At 39.1% G+C, this 20733-nt stretch overlaps 2 protein-coding genes across 2 annotated transcripts; both read left to right on the top strand.

The window, feature by feature from the left end:
- The first annotated feature begins 929 nt into the window (after positions 1-929).
- LOC120524336 (olfactory receptor 6N1-like) lies at positions 930-1880 on the top strand. The gene has a single exon (XM_039746199.1). It carries the CDS (start codon positions 930-932, stop codon positions 1878-1880), a length of 951 nt encoding a protein of 316 aa, XP_039602133.1.
- Positions 1881-16105: 14225 nt separating this feature from the next.
- Positions 16106-17068, top strand: LOC120524335 (olfactory receptor 6N1-like). Its single transcript, XM_039746198.1, has one exon. The coding sequence runs from the start codon at positions 16106-16108 to the stop codon at positions 17066-17068; it is 963 nt and encodes a 320-aa protein (XP_039602132.1).
- Positions 17069-20733: the final 3665 nt, after the last annotated feature.

The raw sequence follows: 20733 nt of genomic DNA, 5'->3' as shown, positions 1-20733 counted from the left end.
TAAAGATCTTCAGTCTATTCCAACGAACCCACTTCCACAAGGGCACCTGCTGTCTGCCTTATGGCCTAAGGAGGACAGACCTCATCTTTCTTCTTATATCCACAATAGGGTGTCCTCCCATCCACGTTAGGAAATTCCACACGTCTCGGTCAGGACACCTGTCCTTACAATATGTTGTATTATTTTTTGTGTGTGTATGTATGTCTGTTGTTTTAGTATCACTACCACTATTTTGAGAAGATTTGTAAGTAAGAATTTCACAATACTTTGTATACATGGCAATAAACCGCAACCTGAGGTGAGATCTCTTCACTTCAAATCCCATCTTTATTTTAATTCTGGCTTCTCTCTTCTCCTCCTCTCTAGTTCTCACTAGGGCCCCTTACAGAATTATCTGTTTTATGCCTTGACCAATATTAGCTCCTCCATTGTAGTAGCAGGATGTAAAACTGGCCTTCTCTATTCCATTATGTCTTTGGCCAAGTGATCTTAAGGCTTAGAACCCAACTCCCTAAACCTAACCTTTCTCGGGTGGGAAAACTCCATAGATCTTCTAGTTGTGTTTTGGGTATGTCGTTCTGTTTGATTTATCCTGAAAAATAAGCATAGCATATTTTGAGGTATGTGGAGCTCCTCCTCTACTCATCCTATTCTTTCTTTTGAGTTCCTGCCTCAGTCCTCCTGGGGGTGTGAAGAAGACTATAAAGACATATTTATGTACTCTTTCCCATTTATTTTCATAAAATGCAACTTAATAGATATCACATAACTATTTTGAGAACCATAAGGGGTAATAAAGTGATCATGTCTTAAACAACACCACTAATAAAGAAAAATGATTAAGTTTTGAGCCTCAAATGGAGATTTACTTTTGATTTTTTACTGCTCTTATCTTTTCACTCCACAGGTACAGTTGTTTACTTGCTGTCATGTCAAGCACAAACCTTTCATCTGTAACAGAATTCATCCTTGTTGGCTTTCCTGGTCTCGAAAACCAAGAAAGTAAAACTATTCTATCAGGAGTCTTCCTCACAATCTACTTGCTTATTCTGCTGGGAAATCTTCTGATCATACTAATATTTGCAATGGACAAAAGCCTCCAGATGCCTATGTACATACTCATTTCCAGCTTAGCTTTTTTAGACCTAATCGTTGCCACAGTCACTATTCCCAAAATGGTAGCAATCTTCATGATTGACAATCGGAGTATCTCTTTTGCTGCATGCTTTGCACAGCTCTTATTCCACCATGGCCTGGTCACAGCTGAGTCGTTTCTTCTAGGTCTCATGGCGTATGACAGATATGTTGCTATCTGTCACCCATTGCACTACTGCAACATTATGACAAATCTTGGTGCATGTAAGCTAATAGTTTGCTGCTGGATAGGTGGGTTTCTTGGCCCAACGATTCCCCTAATCTTAGCTCTCCGGCTGCCCTTCTGTGGACCCAATAAAGTCATCCATTGTTTCTGTGACCACATCTCTGTAATCCGACTTGCTTGTTCTGAAACTCTTGTCAATAACTACGTTGCCTTATCCATATCTCTGTGCTCGCTGTTCTTCCCGCTCTTATATATCCTGTATTCATATGTCAGAATTGTTAGATCTGTACTGAAGATCGCCAGCTCCGAGGAATGTGTGAAAACCTTCTCCACCTGCATCACACACATTGTTGTCATTTCCATCTTTTTCTTGACTGCTGCCAGCATCTACATCTCCTACCGAATTCCTGGAACCTCTGCAGACTTGAGGATCATGGCGGCGCTCATTCAGAATATGTTTCCACCTCTGATCAACCCCATGATATATTGTTTGAGGACAAAAGAGATCAGGGAGAGCATCTTAAGAATTCTGAGAAGAAATCAAATATTTATAACATAATTTGAAACATGCTATAGACAATTAAATAAGTGTTGTGTTTTAATGTGTCATTTGCCTCTCCAGAAATAAAAGGAATATTCAGAAAATAAACTCAGCTCCATTCACTTCTAAAAAAATGAAAATAAATAAATCAGCAAATGTAAATGCACACTGACTGCCACTCATGTTAATATTGTGGTTCATTGATCTTAACCTGCAAGGTGTATTATTAGCGGTTAGTAAGATTATTATATGTGTTTGTGTGTATACAGTATTGCCACGCATATGTGACTGGGGATCACATTGTGGGTTCGACTAAAGTAAATAGTCCCACTCCAAGGCAAGAGGAGCCGCTGTCACTAATGGTCGCTAATGGTATTTTCTCTTTCTCCCATATCTGCTAGACGACACCCAAAGAAGGCCTTCTTTCAGCTACTCACGACGAGGATTTGATAACAAGGTGCTATATAAATAAAATGTATTTATTGTCATGATCTTCATGTGAGATACAAGATCACAAGACAAGCTCAGTGATCACTGTGTGGGCTGATTTTGATCAGCATCTTTTTTGTTGTGCCTTTTGCCACCCTTTCCTTTTTTCTTTCACTATATTTAAATGGGGTTCCTGGGCGGCACAGTGGCGCAGTGATAAGGAGACCTGGGTTTTCTTCCCGGGCCCTTCCTTAGTGTAATTTGCATGTTCTCCCCGTGTCTGCGTGGGTTTCCTCTGGGTGCTCTGGTTTCCTCCCACATTCCAAAGACATGCAGTTTAGGTGCATTGGCGATCCTAAATTGTCCCTAGTGGTGTGTGTGTGTGCCTTGAGGTGGGCTGGCGCACTGCCCGGGATTTGTTCCTGGCTTTGCTCAAGCAGACACCCGTGACCCTGTGTGAGGATATGGCGGGTTGGAAAATGACTGACATGACTGACTAATTTGTTTCTACTTTGTTTTTGATGTATTTGAACAGATCTGTATCTATGCATGTGATAGCTCTGTATTTAGCAAGTGGTATAATCTATTCTTGCATTTGCCTTCAGAGTTGTCGTTGCACTCTGCCTCTGCACTTGGTGAGGAGTGCTGTGCAAGAATAAAGTAGTTTGTACTGTTGTGTTGTATTTCTGAGATGGCCATGATAGACTGGCTATCTATCTCTGTGAAGATTATTACGTGTCTTCTATTTATCCATCAATCCATCCTCTTCCACTTATCCAAGATCGGGTCGCGGGGGCAGCAGCTTGAGCAGAGATGCCCAGACTTCCCTCTACCTGGCCACTTCTTCTAGCTCTTCCGGGGGAATCTCGAGGCGTTCCCAGGCCAGCTGAGAGACATAGTCCCTCCAGCGTGTCCTGGGTCTTCCCCAGGGCCTGCTCCCAGTTGGATCATCCTGATCAGATGCCCGAGCTACCTCATCTGACTCCTCTCGATGCGGAGAAGCAGCGGCTCTACTCTGAGCCCCTCCCGGATGACTGAGCTTCTCACCCTATCTTTAAGGGAAAGCCCAGACACCCTGTGGAGGAAACTCATTTCAGCCGCTTGTATTTGCGATCTCATTCTTTCGGTCACTACCCATAGTTCATAACCATAGGTGAGGGTAGGAACGTAGATCGACTGGTAAATTGAGAGCTTTGCCTTACGGCTCAGCTCCTTTTTCACCACGACAGAACGACGTAGAGCCGCACCGATTCACCTGTCGATCTCACGCGCCATTCTTCCCTCAGTTGTGAACAAGATCCTAAGATACTTGGGGCCGGATCTCACTCCCAAACCTGAGAGGGCACTCCGCCCTTTTCCAGCTGAGGACCATGGTCTCAGATTTGGAGGTGCTGATTCCCATCCCAGCTGCTTCACACTCAGCTGCGAACCGATCCAGAGAGAGCTGAAGCTCACGGACTGATGAAGCAAACAGGACAACATCATCTGCAAAAAGCAGTGACCCAATCCTGAGCCCATCAATCCGGATACCCTCAACGCCCTGGCTGCGCCTAGAAATTCTGTTCATAAAAGTTATGAGCAGAATCGGTGGCAAAGTCCAACTCTCACCGGAAACGGGTTCGACTTACTGCTGACAATGCAGACCAAGCTCTGACAATGATTGTACAGGGACCGAACATCCCTTATCAGGGGTCCGGTACCCCATACTCTTGGAGCACACCCCACAGGATTCCCCAAGGGACACGGATGAATGCCTTTTCCACAAAACACATGTAGACTGGTTGGGCAAACTCCCATGCACCCTCCAGGACCCTGCCAAAGGTGTAGAGCTGGTCCATTGTTCCGCGACCAACACGAAAACCACACTGTTCCTCCTGAATCCGAAGTTCGACTATCTTGACGGGCCCTCCTCTCCAGGACCCTCAAATTGACTTTTCCAGGGAGGCTGAGGAGTGTGATCCCTTGTTGAACTGCCACCTTATTGTGGTGGAGGGGTTTGCGTGTCCCAATGATCCTAGAAGCTCTGTTGTCTGGGGCTTTATACCCCTGGTAGGGTCACCCAAGGCAAACTGGTCCTAGGTGAGGGATGAGACAAAGAACGGTTCAGTAAACCTTCTATGAAGAACAAAAACTTTGGATGGCATTTTCCGTCACCCGGATGCGGGTCACCAGGGCCCCCCTCTGGAGCCAGGCCTGGAGGTGGGGCTTGATGGCGAGCGCCTGGTGGCTGGGCCTGCACCCATGGGGCTCAGCCGGGCACAGCCCGAAGAGGCAACATGGGTCCTCCTTCACATGGACTCACCACCAGTAGGAGGGGTCAAGGAGGTCAGGTGCCTTGGCGGTCTGATCCTCGGCTCCAGAAGCTGGCTCTTGGGACGTCTTCTATTTAGTGTGTTGTATTTATCAAATTTTTGAAACCCATTGCACGACCAACCCACCTGGAAGAGGGTTTCTCACTGAACTCACTTTCCCAAGATTTCTTCCATTTTTTTCACTATAAGGTTTTTGGGAGTTATAACTTGTATTATTAGGGAGTCAAAGCTGGGGGCTGTCAAAAAACAGAGTATTTTAAAGTCCATTGAGATATTCCTTGTGTGAGTTTGAGCTATACAAGAAAAAAAATGTTGTTCTTGTTGCATGTAAAAAGCCAAACCAAATTTGAAATGAAGCAGCTATTTCTGTACATGTGGTAAGTCTGTGACATGAACAGTGACAAGATGAAATCTTTTTTTATGTTCATTCCATACTCTTAAAAAAAAAATCTTTGTTCTTTAATGACATTTTATGGCTTCTTATTGGGTTGTGTGGTTACTCATAGAGCCATTGCTTGACAAAGAATCGTTTCATTCTGGGATGGGTTGTTCACGTAGGAAGTTGGTTCTTTGTGATCTGCAAAACTTTGTAATATTTAGGAAAAACGCTGAAATCTTTCATTTATGATAGGCTACACAGCAGGATACTAACAGATTAAAAAAACCTTGGCTTAGCCTGTGTTATCGTATGCCATGAGAGTCCTTTTAAATCACAACCCTTCAGTAAACACAAATCTGTTACCTTCTATTTATGGTTAGTTACTGTATGGAGCCTGTTACCGATCAAAAGAAATAAAAGTTCTTTTTGGACTCTTTACATGGATGGGTCTTTTGGGAATGGCATCATGCCGAAAAAATGCTCCTTTAATTTTTAAAGTGGAAGATAGGCTACCTAGCAGGACACTAATAGATCAGAACAACCTGAACTAAGTCTGTGGTATTGTATGCCACGAAAGTCCTTTTAATATCACAAGCCATCGGTGTTTCGCAAATCTAGTCATGGTTGTTTGCAATGTAGTGCCTGTTATAGATCAAAATAAATAAAGATTCTTTCAGGAACCTTCACATGGATGGGTCTTTTATGATCCAAAAATATTTTTCCTATGCCATCACTCTGAAGAACCACTCTGACACCTTAATTTGTAAGAGTGCATAATAAAATGTATCTACTAACATTTATATTTACATTTATTTGCTTAGCAGATGCTTTTATCCTCACAAAAGAGGTCATACATAATCAAATAAACATTCTGTCACACACGTGCGCATGGGAGGTAGCTAAAGAGCTTGAAATTAGGGTAATTCAATGCCGGACCAGGGGGTGGTAGAGTGCACTGTGGCCCTCTCTCTCATTCTTCTGCAGACCAACTACAGGAAATTTCACTTGGTCTCGATAACGTTTCTTCCAGTTCTGAGCCCCAATGATGTCACTTCCAGCCCTGTCCTGATGACATCATTTCCTCTATCCATCTTTAAAAATGCCATCTTATTAGTTACAAATCAGTTCAGTTGTGGACTCAGCTCTGTAAATAGATATTGCTGGTTTTGTAGTTTGTTTTCAACCAAATCTTTAAGTAGATGGGTTGGCTACCTCAAACCTTTTTGTGGTGTTCTTCGCTTCATTTGACAATTTGTACAATTTTACTTAGTGTTCAGAAACTTCCACATTGGCCAGGCATTTGATATGAATTGATTAGAAGTCTAATGCACTAACAGAGACACCTAATCTCAGCGATGCACTGTAATCAGGGTGGCTAAAAAAGCAGATTTAGTTACTGAAAGCCAGTCTGGAAACACTAAACTTTTGTCTTTCATTGGGTGTAAGCCAAAGCAATAATTATTAACATTAGGGGGCTTCATCCCTTGCTCGCCAAACCGCATAACAAGCCTGTGCTACGCACCTGCCACTTCACATCTCTGCTGCTCGCGTTGTGAACAGGGGGGCTGAACGCAGCCCAAGGAGACGCAGTCGCTCCTCCGAAACCCCTCTTAAATGGTGATACAATGGGAAACAAATACAGTTTTTTTTTTTTTAACTCCCCTTTGCCCGATCAGCTGCTGCTGCTGCCGTGCAGTGTGATCTGCATCTCGTGCAGCGCTTCGAACATTTAAAAACCTGTACAGCAGCTGTCCTACTCTTTGTCCTACTCATAGCAGAAGTTAGACCTCTTATATCATTGAAAGATGCTGAGAAATTAATTCACGCTTTTGTTTTCAGTCGACTAGATTACTGTAACGCACTCCTCTCAGGACTACCCAAAAAAGACATAAATCATTTGCAAGGAATGAAAAAGAAAATCCGATCACATTTCATCAGTTTTGATGTCACTACACTGGTTGCCTGTGTCATTCAGAATTGACTTTAAAATTCTGCTTATGGTTTACAAAGCCTTAAATAATCTCGCCCCATCGTATATATCGGAATATCTGACACGTTATATTCCAAATCGTAATCTTAGATCCTCAAATGAGTGTCTCCTTATAATTCCAAAAGCTAAACTTAAAAGAAGTGGTGAGGCGTTTGGCCTTCTGCTGCTATGCACCTAAAATCTGGAATAGCCTGCCAATAGGAATTCGCCAGGCTGATACAGTGGAGCACTTTAAAAAACTGCTGAAAACACATTACTTTAACATGGCCTTCTCATAACTTCACTTTAATTTAATCCTGATACTCTGCATGTTCAATTTATCATATTAACTATTCATGGTGGCTCTAAAATCCGTACTGACCCCAACTCTCTCTTCTGTTTCTTTTTCCGTTTTCTTCGTGGTGGCGGCCTGCGCCACTACCACCTACTCAAAGCTTCATGATGCTCCAACAATGATGGACTGAAAGCCAGAAGTCTACGTGATCATCATCGTCAAAGAGGACTGTTTCATTTATGTTAGGTAGATTGCCCAGAGGGGACTGGGCGGTCTCATGGTCTGGAATCCCTGCAGATTTTATTTTTTTCTCCAGCCGTCTGGAGTTTTTTTTTTTCGTTTTTTCTGTCCACCCTGGCCATCGGACCGTACTTATTCTATGTTAATTAATGTTGACGTTTTTTGTTTTCTTACTGTGTCTTTTATTTTTCTATTCTTCATTTTGTAAAGCACTTTGAGCTACATTTTTTGTATGAAAATGTACTATATAAATAAATGTTGTTGTTTGTCTCACTGCCTTGTCTCTCTTCTCCCCCAGACATCTTCTGCTCCTGTTGGGGGTCCCGCTCCTGAGGCACGCTCCTATGAAGAGGAAGATTTTCTATTCTTTTAATTGAGAGACAGAACTGTACCCTCCGACTACACACGGAGCTTGATTCACTCCGAAAAGAGACTTGTTTGTTTGAAGTGTCTGAATAACATTTCTGTACCTAAATTCTCCTGTGCATCTGTGCAACTCTGTGACCCAAGCGTGACAGTGTATGTGGATTACACTTTCACCAAACAACAAATCTTTTAATTCTTGCGTCTTCATTGGGAAGAAACACTACTTTTCCCTGATGGTAAAACAAATTAGGCAATCTACAAGTCTCCGACTTAAAGTTTAAATCTGAATAATATATTCAATCTCTTTTCGCTGTTACGTTATTTCAACGAGTAATAATTTCCATTTGCTTGTGGTAATGTGATCTTTACTATCATTTTTTTGGAGACTTTTGAATTTTCGTACTTCCATTAAATCTAACCTGTTCTGCATGTGTATCACGCCAACGTTTTTGAATTCTATACGACTTTCTACTTTGTCATCTACTCTTTGTCTCGTGGGATGTGAAAGTGTCTCTGAGAAAATCTCGTGTCTCTAAAAGAGTCTTTACTCGTCCCAAGAATTTTTTATATAATAGAGAGTTAACAATTTAAAAAATCAGATAATAGAAGAGAACATTCATGCTGTATCATGCATATTTCAATGGAGAGAATAACCTGCAATTCTCAGTTACGAATAATGGCTGATCAGTTGAGTTTAATGTCTAATTCTGGATTAGCACACAGGAGTAAGCACAGACAAAGTCTGATCAGTAATGTGAAGCACCTTGAGGACAACGAAACAACGGTGGTGTAAATGTTGCATATTTATATTTGTTTATTGATGCTTATTAGATTTTTTATTATGAGAGATTTATGTAGTAATTTGTGAATGCTTTGTCATTGTACCACTACCACTTCATGGGTCCAGGGTTTGAATGTGAAGCTGGTTATTATCTGTGTCGACTTTACATGTTCTCCGTGTACTTGACTGGGTTTTCCTTTCAGTTACCAAATGGAGTGTCTATTAGGTTAGCAGAATTCAAGAGTGTGTGTGTTTGTGTGTGTGTGAGCCCTGCACAAAACTAGCAGCTTCTCCACAGGCCTGTTTCCTGTCTTACACCTTAGAGCTGCTAGGATAGGCTCTCATGACTCCAAATTGATTTAAGGTGGACTGAGAATATTATATTTTATTATGCCCAATACTGTATTCTCACTGCCTGGAGCAGCAAGTCCTTTTCATTGGACTCTAAGATCTGAAAAAGTACAATGAAGTGAATTAAAATGTAAGGGTGTACACAATAAAAAAAAGTTAAGTTTTCAAACACTATCCTTTGACTCAAAGTATTCAGACTTACAGGCTCTGCTCAAGGGGCTGTATTTATTTATATAATTAAAGCGTATCACACTCTTAAACAGGAATCTCAGAGTATGCCTTCAAGGAATAAATGGTGTCATTTTCATTTTATGCTGTCTGCTCTTCTCAAGGGTCAGTATTTATTTATATAATTAACACTGTACAACTTATAATGATCAGCAACATAAATCTTAGTCTTTGTCTTCAGGGAGTAAAAGGTATCATTTTCATTTTATGCTGTTTTTCTCTTAAGACTTTTAATTGCCTTTCTAATGAAGGATTCAACCTCCCTAAGGCTGTGGATTTGAATAAATGAGCCCTGCTTTCCTGCCGATTTTGATTTCTGATCCTTGCAGTCTAAGACAACAAAGGTAAGTGACATTTTGCTCACTATTGTTTAGTTATTCCATTTTAAGTTCACGTTTATGTCATGTGTTTAAACGCCAGTGAAATTCTTGCTTGAAGATAATGTGTCAAAGGCATGTCAAGTAAAGATGTGTTTTATTACACAGCCTGGAGTTTTAATTATATTTAAGTAACCCAAAAATACATTAGTTTAATCTAATTAAAATTGTTTTAACTTATTGTAGCTGGGTTTTTGAAGGATTTCCAAACAATTCTAAATAGTTCAAATGAAGCTACCAGCACCAGCCTGACTCGCCATGCATAAAAACTCAGTTTTTCCAAGTGTCTTCATTTTAAAGATTTTAGTGAAATTCAAAGCAAACAGGTCACACAGAAAATTAGGGGAAAAGTTGATAATACATGCAACAAAAAGGGAAGTGGTATTCTACTTGAGGATTAAGTATCTAGGTTACATCTCTTAATGTTTCTATATGTAATATTATTCACCGCATCTGCTTACATAACGTAACATAATGGTCAGAAAACTCTCCGTCCCTAATGACTATCTGTCCGATAGTTCACATTTCTTTCTGGATGCCTAACTTCAATCTTAGGGCCACACTTTTGTCACATAGAGCTAACGTTAAGAACATTCCATTAACTTCTAGAGCGTTAAACTGAAACTTCCATTATCTACTGTATGTTAAGCTACATTATATTCAGCTTCAAAACTGGGCACACCAAAGTAAATTTGACATTCATTAACTTAAAGGATTTGGCTCTTACACTTTACACCCTAGCAATAGGTACTAAATCATTTATGCAAGTCAATGAAGCTTCATTACAACATAAATTCTTGAACTCATTATGTGGAATTTTAACCAGCAGATATTTAATAGCGGAAGCTGCTGTAGCACCTGGTGATTTTAAAAAACCATCCAATTTGCAGGAAACACTAAATTGCCTGAGTGCGATTATTTTTTATTCAGTCTTACTGCATTACTTAAAAGTAAAAAGACAATAAATTGATACAATACAAAAAGAATATTGAAGGAAAAACTCAGACTGTTTCATAACTTCTTTTCATTTCTGTCCAAGAAAATATTAAAATATTTCATAATGTTCTCTGCTAAAAGAAAACATGACAATACTCTAAGCCCAATTTTCTCCTGAAAATAAAGGTGCAAATGATACTGGTCTACACCAGAGGCAGCTTTAGTGGTGTGCAGGGCCTATGGCTGACCAACCCCACGCGGAGTCAGTTACGTCAAATGCTGTTACCGGTATGTGTGGACTGAAGAAACTTGTGCGTGAATTTAATAAAAATAATGTTAACTTATACCGGATTTACTCATTACAGTATTCAGGCAAAAATAACTATCACTCACTCCAACTAATACACAAGTATGCTGTTTAGCAATACATTTTGACTGCAGCTTTATATAGGTTAGGTTGACACCGCAAATAAACATCATCAAATTGTAAAGATAACGTCAGCTATTTTACAAGAAACAAGGAATGATTTAATTATTCAAAGGCGTCTGTTTAGGTAATTGTTAAGTTGTCCCAGTACGACATACAGCTATTTTTTAACATCCTCTGAAAATCTATTCAAATTCCCAAACCCTCCTGTGTCTTGAAATGCTTCCAGGTTACCACTTTGAACTCACTGCCTCATCGTGTCTACTAGGTGTTTATGAATGCATCATTCACTGTTTAGCTGAAGAAAATCAAATGTGTCAGCCACAGCAAAGCCTTTGAAAGTCTTTATGCGTTTGTTAAAGAAAGACTGGAACATGGTTTCTCTTTTTTTTCAAATTTTCCCATAATATACATTTATACATACAGTAATCCCTCCTCGATCGCGGGGGTTGCGTTCCAGAACCCCCCGCGATAGGTGAAAATCCGCGAAGTAGAAACCATATGTTTGTATGGTTATTTTTAGATATTTTAAGCCCTTATAAACTCTCCCACACTGTTAATATTATTAGAGCCCTCTAGACATGAAGTAACACCCTTTAGTCAAAAGTTTAAACTGTGCTCCATGACAAGACAGAGATGACAGTTCTTTCTCACAATTAAAAGAATGCAAACATATCTTCTCTTCAAAGGAGCGCCGTCAGGAGCAGAGAATGTCAGAGAGAGCGTGACAGAAAAGCAAATAATCAAAAAATCAATACGTGCAATTGCACACCACGATAAAACAGCCGCAACAGAAGGGAGCAATGTGAAGGTAGTCTTTCAGCATTTTTAGAGTAGCATCCTTATCCTCTAGGCAAACAGTCTCTGTGCAAACAGCCCCTCTGCTCACACACCCCCTCTGTCAGGCGCAGAGAATGTCAGAGAGAGTGAGAGAGACCGAGAAAAGCAAACAATCAAGCACCGCTCGGGAAGCACATCGCATATCATTGAGGAGTTTTATTTAATACGTAATACATGCTCTGATTGGGTAGCTTCTAAGCCATCTGCCAATAGCGTCCCTTGTATGAAATCAACTGGGCAAACAAACTGAGGAAGCATTTACCATAAATTAAAAGACCCATTGTCCGCAGAAATCCGCGAACCAGCGAAAAATCTGTGATATATATTTAGATATGCTTACATTTAAAAATCGCGATAGAGTGAAGCCGCGAAAGTCGAAGCGCAATATAGTGAGGGATCACTGTATACATAAATGTTGCAGCCAGAATATTAGTAAAATCTGTAAATGTATAAAGAAAAATGATTATTAATTGGAGTCAAAATTACGAAATTCTATAAATATGTAAAAGAAAAATTAATTATTATTTAATGGAGTAAAAATCATGAAATGAGAATAAAATATTCTATATATATTATTATATTATTGGAGTATTCCCATTAAACTGAGGTCCACTGTGCTCGATGGGTATTTATAAGAGACTAAATAAACGATCCATTCATTTTAACTGACATTCATATAGATTAAAAAAACTTTTTTTTAAAAATGAGTCATTTAAATAACAGGAAAAATCACGTGAAAACTAAAGTGGTATGCAATGGGTCATCGTAACTTGACCTTCAGCTAACTAAATCACCTAAATACAAACACTGGTGTTATGAATAGATATTTTTTTAATAGTTTGTTCCTGTGAAAGAAAGTTTACTTGATCAAAAATAAAAACTATGACTTTCTTGATAATTCATTTTATAATATAAAAACGGAATAAGAATCTGAAAATCTAACCACATCAAATTAAAGTTCAATACATTCTGAAAAGAATGATACCAAACATATATATGTAGATTTTAAAATACGCCTGATTTAAAACGTGACATAGAAGCATAACATAAAATTGTTGCACTTTTAGGCTTAGGATTTTATATATATTGAGTAGATATATAGTGACATGTGAGTCCCCCAAAACACCAGACTGAGTCTCAATACTGTAGCAAAACCATCTTTATTCAACTTGAAACAAGAACAGCTCGGTTATTTATTGTAGCAGGATCTACCACTTTGCTATACACAGATACAGCAATCAGGCAGGGTCATGACCAGGGGCCTCATGTATAAACGGTGCGTATGCACAGAAATGTTGCGTAAGAACATTTCCACATTCAAATCGCGATGTACAAAACCTACACTTGGCGTAAAGCTACGCACATTTCCACGGTACCTCATACCTTGTCGTACGCAAGTTCTCCGCTCGGTTTTGAAGACTGGCGGCACCCAGCGTCAAAGCAGTGCTACTGTTCCTGTGTGGTTACCCTTTATTTCTTAGAACCACATTCCTGATGCAGCTTTATAAATACACTGAAACTAACTGTATATTGTTTATTAGTGTAATGCATCTGATTGTAAATTAACCTTTAACAATATAATGGTCCAGGGAATAGCCATAGTATTCCAAATATAATAACTGCTTTAGCATTGTTACTCTCACTGCACCATCTTCTTCTTTTTCTTCTTTCAGCTGCTCCCGTTAAGGGTTACCACAGCGGATCATCTTTTTCCATGTTACTCTCACTGCACAACTCAATGTATTTATATCACTGTATCTGAGTGTGAATCACAGCAGCAGCTGATCGGAAAGAGAATTATCGGTATACAGCATCAAGCACACACTGCCTCAGCCACGGCAAAACGTTTCAAAGCCTTTCCTGTACGGACCTCGCGGTTCAAAAACAGTTTCACCCCAAGAACTATAAACGCACTCAATCAATTGCTCCTTGTAGAACTGTTTGTACTTATAAGTACAATCACCTAACTGTAAACTTGCACTACAGTTATAATATTGCACAACCTGAGCCACTTTATAAAGCGCGTATTTACATATGATTACCATATCATTTTTAAGATGAAATGCAGCAAAATATGTTGATTATACAGATAAAACTTTAACTTCATTTAAATAATCTGTATTGTTAATAATTAAACATGTGAGGACACGGTGCCGCAGTGCTAGCAAGTTCATGTATTGTTCCTGCCTTGCGCTGTATATTTACTGCGGCTGGAGCGACACCGGAAGGATAGATGATAGAATAATTAAACACGTACTATGAAGATATTTCAATGTTCCTTAAAAGTTTTGAAGAATCGCCATTGTAAGCTTATAGATTGCCTAACGTCTATTACAGAGCTGATTATTTGGTGATTGGGTATTTGGGGAAAGAAAAGTAAGGACAGGAATTGGAGGTTAGTAGTACGTTTGAAAGATACAGTACTGTTACAATAAATTATTTCATCGAAGGTGACGCATGGCTCAGCAGCATCTTGTGTGAGACATGGACAACGACTGCACAATCGTGTTTCCATGTTTAATAACCTGCTTTTATTCCAATCATCATGAAAATGATATCATGTATACATCTCAGTATTTTAATTATTCAGAGAGCTGTAATATCATGAATGCGATGGATTCCGCGTCCTGTCGGAGAAAGAGAATGGAAGCACGTAGTGATTCACACACATAGAGCACATTGAAGATCAAATACAAAACAAAGCATTTAACATGCTACTTTAGTAACGATGGGATTTGAGAAACTAGTAAATTAAATGATTTTAAGATGAAGTTTATGATGTTCTACTTTATTGACAAAATAAACTAATTGATTAAAGTGATTAAAGTAGAAACTTTGAGATTAAAGTTGACATTTCGTACTTTTTTCCCACTGTGTGCCTATTTTTTTTGGCTGTACCCTAATAAGCTCAGATGGTGAGCTACAACTCGCCTTTTCACAGCGACTTTGATATGTGACTTCTTTTTTGTTTTCGGCACTGTGTGACTTTGTGAACTTGAGCTTTCGAGTTTCTCCGACAAGCTGTGTCACTCGATCAACTTCCTTTTGTTGATTATACCACTGTTTAAATCAACAAATAGTATGTTTTTCTTTTGCCTCCACTTGGTATTCACTGAAATTCTTATATTTTTCCCCGTGCTTTTCTAATTGTCTTTTCACAGAACGCTGAGCTTAAGGGCTATTTATATTGATTTGCATATTCAAAGAGGCGTAATTCTGGGAGGAGTTGGGGCGGAACAGCACGCGCGTGCATGAGTATTATTTTTCACGCTGACCGGGATTAAAGTAGCGGAAGAATTCGAAAGTTGGTGAACGCACAGATTCCTGCATCTGGATTTTTCTGTGCGTAAGCACATTTCGGTTTTTGTGCTTACGTCATGTTATAGTGTGAGTTCTACGCACGGCGTTATGCGTGAGGCCCCAGGTTGATGGCCAAATAATCCTGTTCCCTGCATTTACAATATTCCTTGCATCACCCATCAAAGGCAGGTGTTCATAGCACAACTGTGATCGATTTGGGATTTGCTTTTGCAGTAAGCCTGTGGTTGCCCCAGCAACTGATATGCTGTCTTCAACAGACGCGATGATCGCAGTGGGAAGCTCCTCGGTGTGTCATCCTGTTGGGGGAGTCCCAAAAGAGTTTAGAAACCTTGCAATATATATCTATACTAGCTATGTAAGTGCATGCTGTAAAAAGCCCAGGAAGAAATTGTCAGAAAAAAATTGAAATGTAGAGATGTCCGGTAATTGAAAGAATCTACTCTGGGCGTCTCTCTCCTAGGAGGATTTGTTTTTCCAACGTGCTCGCCTCGCTTGTACATTAGCGGCGGGAGGAAAAGTAAAAGGAATACCATTTTGCTGATGTTAGCTGCTAAGCAACTTTGTCTTTCTTCGGAGGTTTCATTTTAATGATGTGCACACCCTGCTTGTGTTATTAGTGGCTAAACGAGTTTTCTGTTTTCTTGGAGGTGGAGCCCTTACCCTGACTCCACCTCTCACTTCTGGGCCGGACAGGCAAAAACACTTTTGTGCATAGACGTTTATATATAAGACATATATATTATAGTAGAGTGGTGGGTGACCAGAATTCCAAATACTGGAATATCATCAGCAATTTAGAAAATGTCTTTATGTCCATCTAACACGTTGCTTTGTTTTCTTGTATTTCACTTTCTCAGATTTGTGGCAGAGATGTATAGTATTTTCGTTATTTTCTTTGTATACACTTGGGTGAAATTCACATATTTTAATACTTCTTTGCTATTTGTCAGCAGAGCTACCTGAATAAACTGAGTTGGAAACTGAAGGTCCCTATGTCAGGAACAAACCAGACTCCTTCATCCGTAACGGAATTCATCATTGTTGGCTTTCCAGGGATCCAGGGTCAAGATGCAAAGACGATGTTGTCTGGAGTCTTCCTGACATTGTATTTGCTTACTTTTGTGAGCAATCTTCTGATGATAGTTATATTTGCGATGGATGAATCTCTTCACTCACCAATGTACACGCTCATCTGCAGTTTAGCTTTTTTGGACTTAATTGTTGTTTCAGTCACAGTTCCTAAAATGGTAGCAGTCTTCATGTTTGATTTTAACATCATCTCGTTTAATTCTTGTTTTACTCAGCTTTTATTCCACCATGGTCTAGTGGTAGCAGAATCTTTTCTGCTTGGTCTAATGGCTTATGACCGATATCTTGCTATTTGTCATCCTTTGCACTACCCTAACATTATGACAAATTTTGGGGTTGTCAAAAAAATCATTTGCTGTTGGATAGGTGGCTTTCTTGGCCCAACAATTCCTCTAATTCTAGCTCTCCGGTTGCCTTTCTGTGGACCCAATAAAGTTGCCCATTGTTTTTGTGATCATGTCTCTGTAATACGACTTGCCTGTGCCGAAACTGTTGTCAATAACTATGTCGCTCTATCCATATCTCTGTGCACATTGTTCTTCCCACTACTATATATCCTGTATTCCTACATTAAAATTGTTAAATCGGTATTGAAGATCGCCAGCTCTGAAGAATACGTGAAGACTTTCTCCACCTGCGTCACGCACATTGTCGTCATTTCTGTCTTCTTTTTGACTGCTGCCAGCGTTTACATTTCCTACCGAATTCCAGGTACATCTACGGACATGAGGATCATGGCAGCACTTATTCAGAATATGATTCCACCTCTAATGAACCCAATAATATATTGCCTTAGAACAAAAGAGATTAGGAAGAGCTTTATGAAAACTCTGAGAAGAAAAACAATACTTACAACATTAAGGTAACTTGTAAATATTTTTATGCAGCATTATTGATGCTACTGCCTCATAACTCCTGGACATTGGGAAAAATCTCAGATTTGTCTAAATCTCCACATTACTTTCTTTTTGCAAGTCATTTTATCCTGGTACATTGATTGTCCTCCCGAAGGCAACTGTGATAGATGATTTGTGCCTGTAATTTGAATGATTGAGTGTACTGATGGACTGCCACCTTGTGTATGAATAGTTCCTGAAGTGTGCTCTCTCATACCAAATTAGGCTTCAGCACTCCAGTAACTTGAAACAGGATCAAGTGGGTTACTAAAGTAAAGGGAGAGATGCTTTTCATTCATTAATTAATTTGTGTGTAGTTTCACTTAATAGCTGACGTTCTCTGGACTGAAAAGCAATATTTAGGAAAAGTTAGAGATAGCATATACTGTATTTCCAGAATATCAATATTTACAGTATATGACCAACTTTAGGTTTTGTTTATCAGTTAAATATTGTGATTAATGGCAATGCTGTAAAATGGCTGCTTTTTAAAAAAATATATTTAGCCCAATAAAGCTTAGATTTAAATGCCCCTAAAGTCTTGCTGTCTACCACACTACTTGGTCTCTTATTCCATGTGTCTGTGGTTCTCTGTGTAAAGAAAAACTTCCTAATGTTTGTACGAAATTTACCCTTAACAAGTTTCCATCTGTGTCTCTGTGTTCTTGTTGAATTCATTTTAAAATAACAGGCTTGATCTGCTGGACTAATTCGCTTCATGATTTTGAACACTTCAGTCATGTCTCCTCTTTATCTTCTTTTGCTTAAACTGAAGAGGCTTCGCTCTTTTAAACTTTTCTCATAACTCATTGTCTTTGGCCCTGGAATCAGCCTAGTCTCACCTCTTGGGACTTTTTCTTGTGCTGCTTGTAGAATGAAGACCAAAACTGCACACAGCTCTTTAAATAAATAAACAAATAATTACACACATTTATATATATATATATATATATATATATATATATATATATATATATATATATATATATATATATTTATATATATATTTACACACACAGACCAGAATGACTAAAGAGAAAGAAAAATTTAAATAGAAAGAAAAGAAAACATCTGACTTTGCAGTCCCAATCATTGTGTGGTGCTATAGAGGTGGATTGCTGTTGGTATGATGGACTCCCATTCGTGCTTCTTGACACACTTCTACTAAATAATTTATTGGCTGAAAGTCTTCAGTGTTAGTGTGTCAGAGAGAGGATGTGCAGCATTGTTCATAATGCAACGAAGTTTAATTTTTATCCTTTCCTTTGCTACGACCTTTTTGCATAGATTGAAAAGCTCAGCTCTTTTAATCTTTTATCATATGCTGAGGAATGTTAGTGGAACATATACCCTTCACAAGTCTCCAACTACACCTCTGTTCTCTTGTTCAATTCATTTTAAAGTAACTGGGGTACACTGTACAAATTTCTTTCATATTTTTAAAATGCTTTTAGTACTGTCCCCTTTTAATATTTGTTTTCTTAAACTGTAAAGGATCAGCTCCTTCAAGAGTCTCTCTTCATAGTTCATACCTCATAGTACTTGTATTAGATAGATAGATAGATAGATAGATAGATAGATAGATAGATAGATAGATAGATAGATAGATAGATAGATAGATAGATAGATACTTTATTAATCCCAAGGGGAAATTCATTATCGTAGTATTTCCCTCTATTTACCCTTTACCTGTTTTCCCTTAAGGGTAAGTGTATTCATCAAGTTCATCATCGGGTTAGTCTACTGTTGCACTTTAAGATGAACACACACATACATAGCTACACGCATACACACAGACCCTAACCACAACTGTGCCCCATGAATGACACACACACGCTGATTAACCTTTAGCACGTTAAACCACACAAGTGTTTTAGGTATAACACAGCTTGTCACTCAGCACTTCAAGAGACTTAATTATTATCAACACAAACAACATACGATGTTTTAGTGATATCTCAGACCTAAATATTACTTTTGGTCTACAAGAATACATATAAACATACAAAGACTCAGCACTCTTGACTATAGGCCATTTATCAGCCAAGATTACCTTACTTTACGTACTGTTCTCTACTATTGAGTGGAGCTCTCACTCGCAGCTTTAATAAACCTCGCAGCACAGAGGTAATGACAAACCTCCGGCTGCACCAGGTGCTCAAAGAAATCTAACTTATTACTTCAGTCACTCTATAGACATTAAGACAAAGCACAGAAAGTTGAAAGCAGCATGGTATTTATTACAGGAATAATAATACCACAGGAACAAAGAATAATAGAAAGTAGGTACTGATAAGAAAGTCTGAATATATAGTCTTTAGAAAAAGCTTACGAGAAAAAGTAGAGATGACAAGGGATGTCCCAGGGAGGCGTTTGATTTAGCAATCGATGTTCATGATTCTTTTCTGACGACCAATGACGTCTTCGTCCGTTCTTCTTCCTCCCTTCTTCCTTACTTACTTACGTCCTTACTTCCCCTCCTCAGACGAGGAATATTTATTGTAAAATTGTACCAGGGGGTTTTGCAAGATGTGATTGATAGATATTCTGATTGGCTGGCTGTCAATATGAAGAATTAATTTACTGTCCATTTCCCAAACAATAAAACCTTTTATGTTCTCTGAGGTGTCAGCAGATCTTCCTTTCCCCGGCTGTAAAATAATTAGGCATCGGCTCAGCCTTTCTTTCCCAGGGTATAAAGTAATTGAGCCACCAGCATGTCTACCTTTTTATGTTGGAACAGCTGTTTTAAACGTGAGGTGTAAGGGAAGAAAAACCTGCTTTGATTTGTCCTAAACAGAATATAATGGAAAAGTAAACCAAAATGTACACATTTTGTACCCTACAACAGTACTGAATCAGTCTAGTTGCTCTTTTCTGGACCTTCTCTAGTGCTGCTATGTCTTTTTTGTATATGGAGACCAAAACTACACACGGTACACCAGGTGAGGCCTCTCTAGTGGGTTATATAACTTAATGAAAACCTCCCTTACCCTTCTTAATGGATTCTGGCCACACTGTGGATATAGTGACCAATCCACTATAACTACTGGGTCGTTCTCATTACATATACAGTCATGAAATAACTTGCAGGTTCATTTGGGTCTAGTGGGCTGTATGTTAGGTTGCTGGTTCGAATTCCTGTCACTGCCAAAAAAGATCCTACTCTGCTGGGCCCTTGAGCAAGACGCTTAACCTGTAATTGCTCCAGGGGCTCTGTACAATGGCTGACCCTGCGCTCTCACCCCAAGGGGTATGCGAAAACTACCAAATTCCTAACACAAGAAATTGTATAAGGCGAAAACAAGAAAAAAAAAAAAAATAGTGTTTGTATCGTTGTAATTGAGGCTCTGTGAGTGCTTGTGCTTTAACTGTCAGTATGGAACAGCACAAACAGATCTTCAAGTCTCAATGTCCATGTAAGAGAATGCGGTGCAGGCTGAATGCAATAAGAATTAGCCATGTGGAGCAACGCTGATCAAACCAAACCTTAAAGTGCCCTCCAAGATTCAGAAAACATATGTGAAATAATAACAAAACTCATTAGCATGCTAAATTTTCTTTTGCGCATGCAAAATTCTCATGAGCACATGAAACTTTCTTGTGCACAAGAGAATAGATTTCGTGAGCATATT

The sequence above is a fragment of the Polypterus senegalus genome, chromosome 2 (genome assembly GCF_016835505.1).
Source record: "Polypterus senegalus isolate Bchr_013 chromosome 2, ASM1683550v1, whole genome shotgun sequence".
In the NCBI taxonomy this organism is placed as follows: Eukaryota; Metazoa; Chordata; class Cladistia; order Polypteriformes; family Polypteridae; genus Polypterus; species Polypterus senegalus.
Note: the sequence above shows the minus strand (reverse complement) of the source record. Positions and strands in the feature narration are given on the sequence as shown.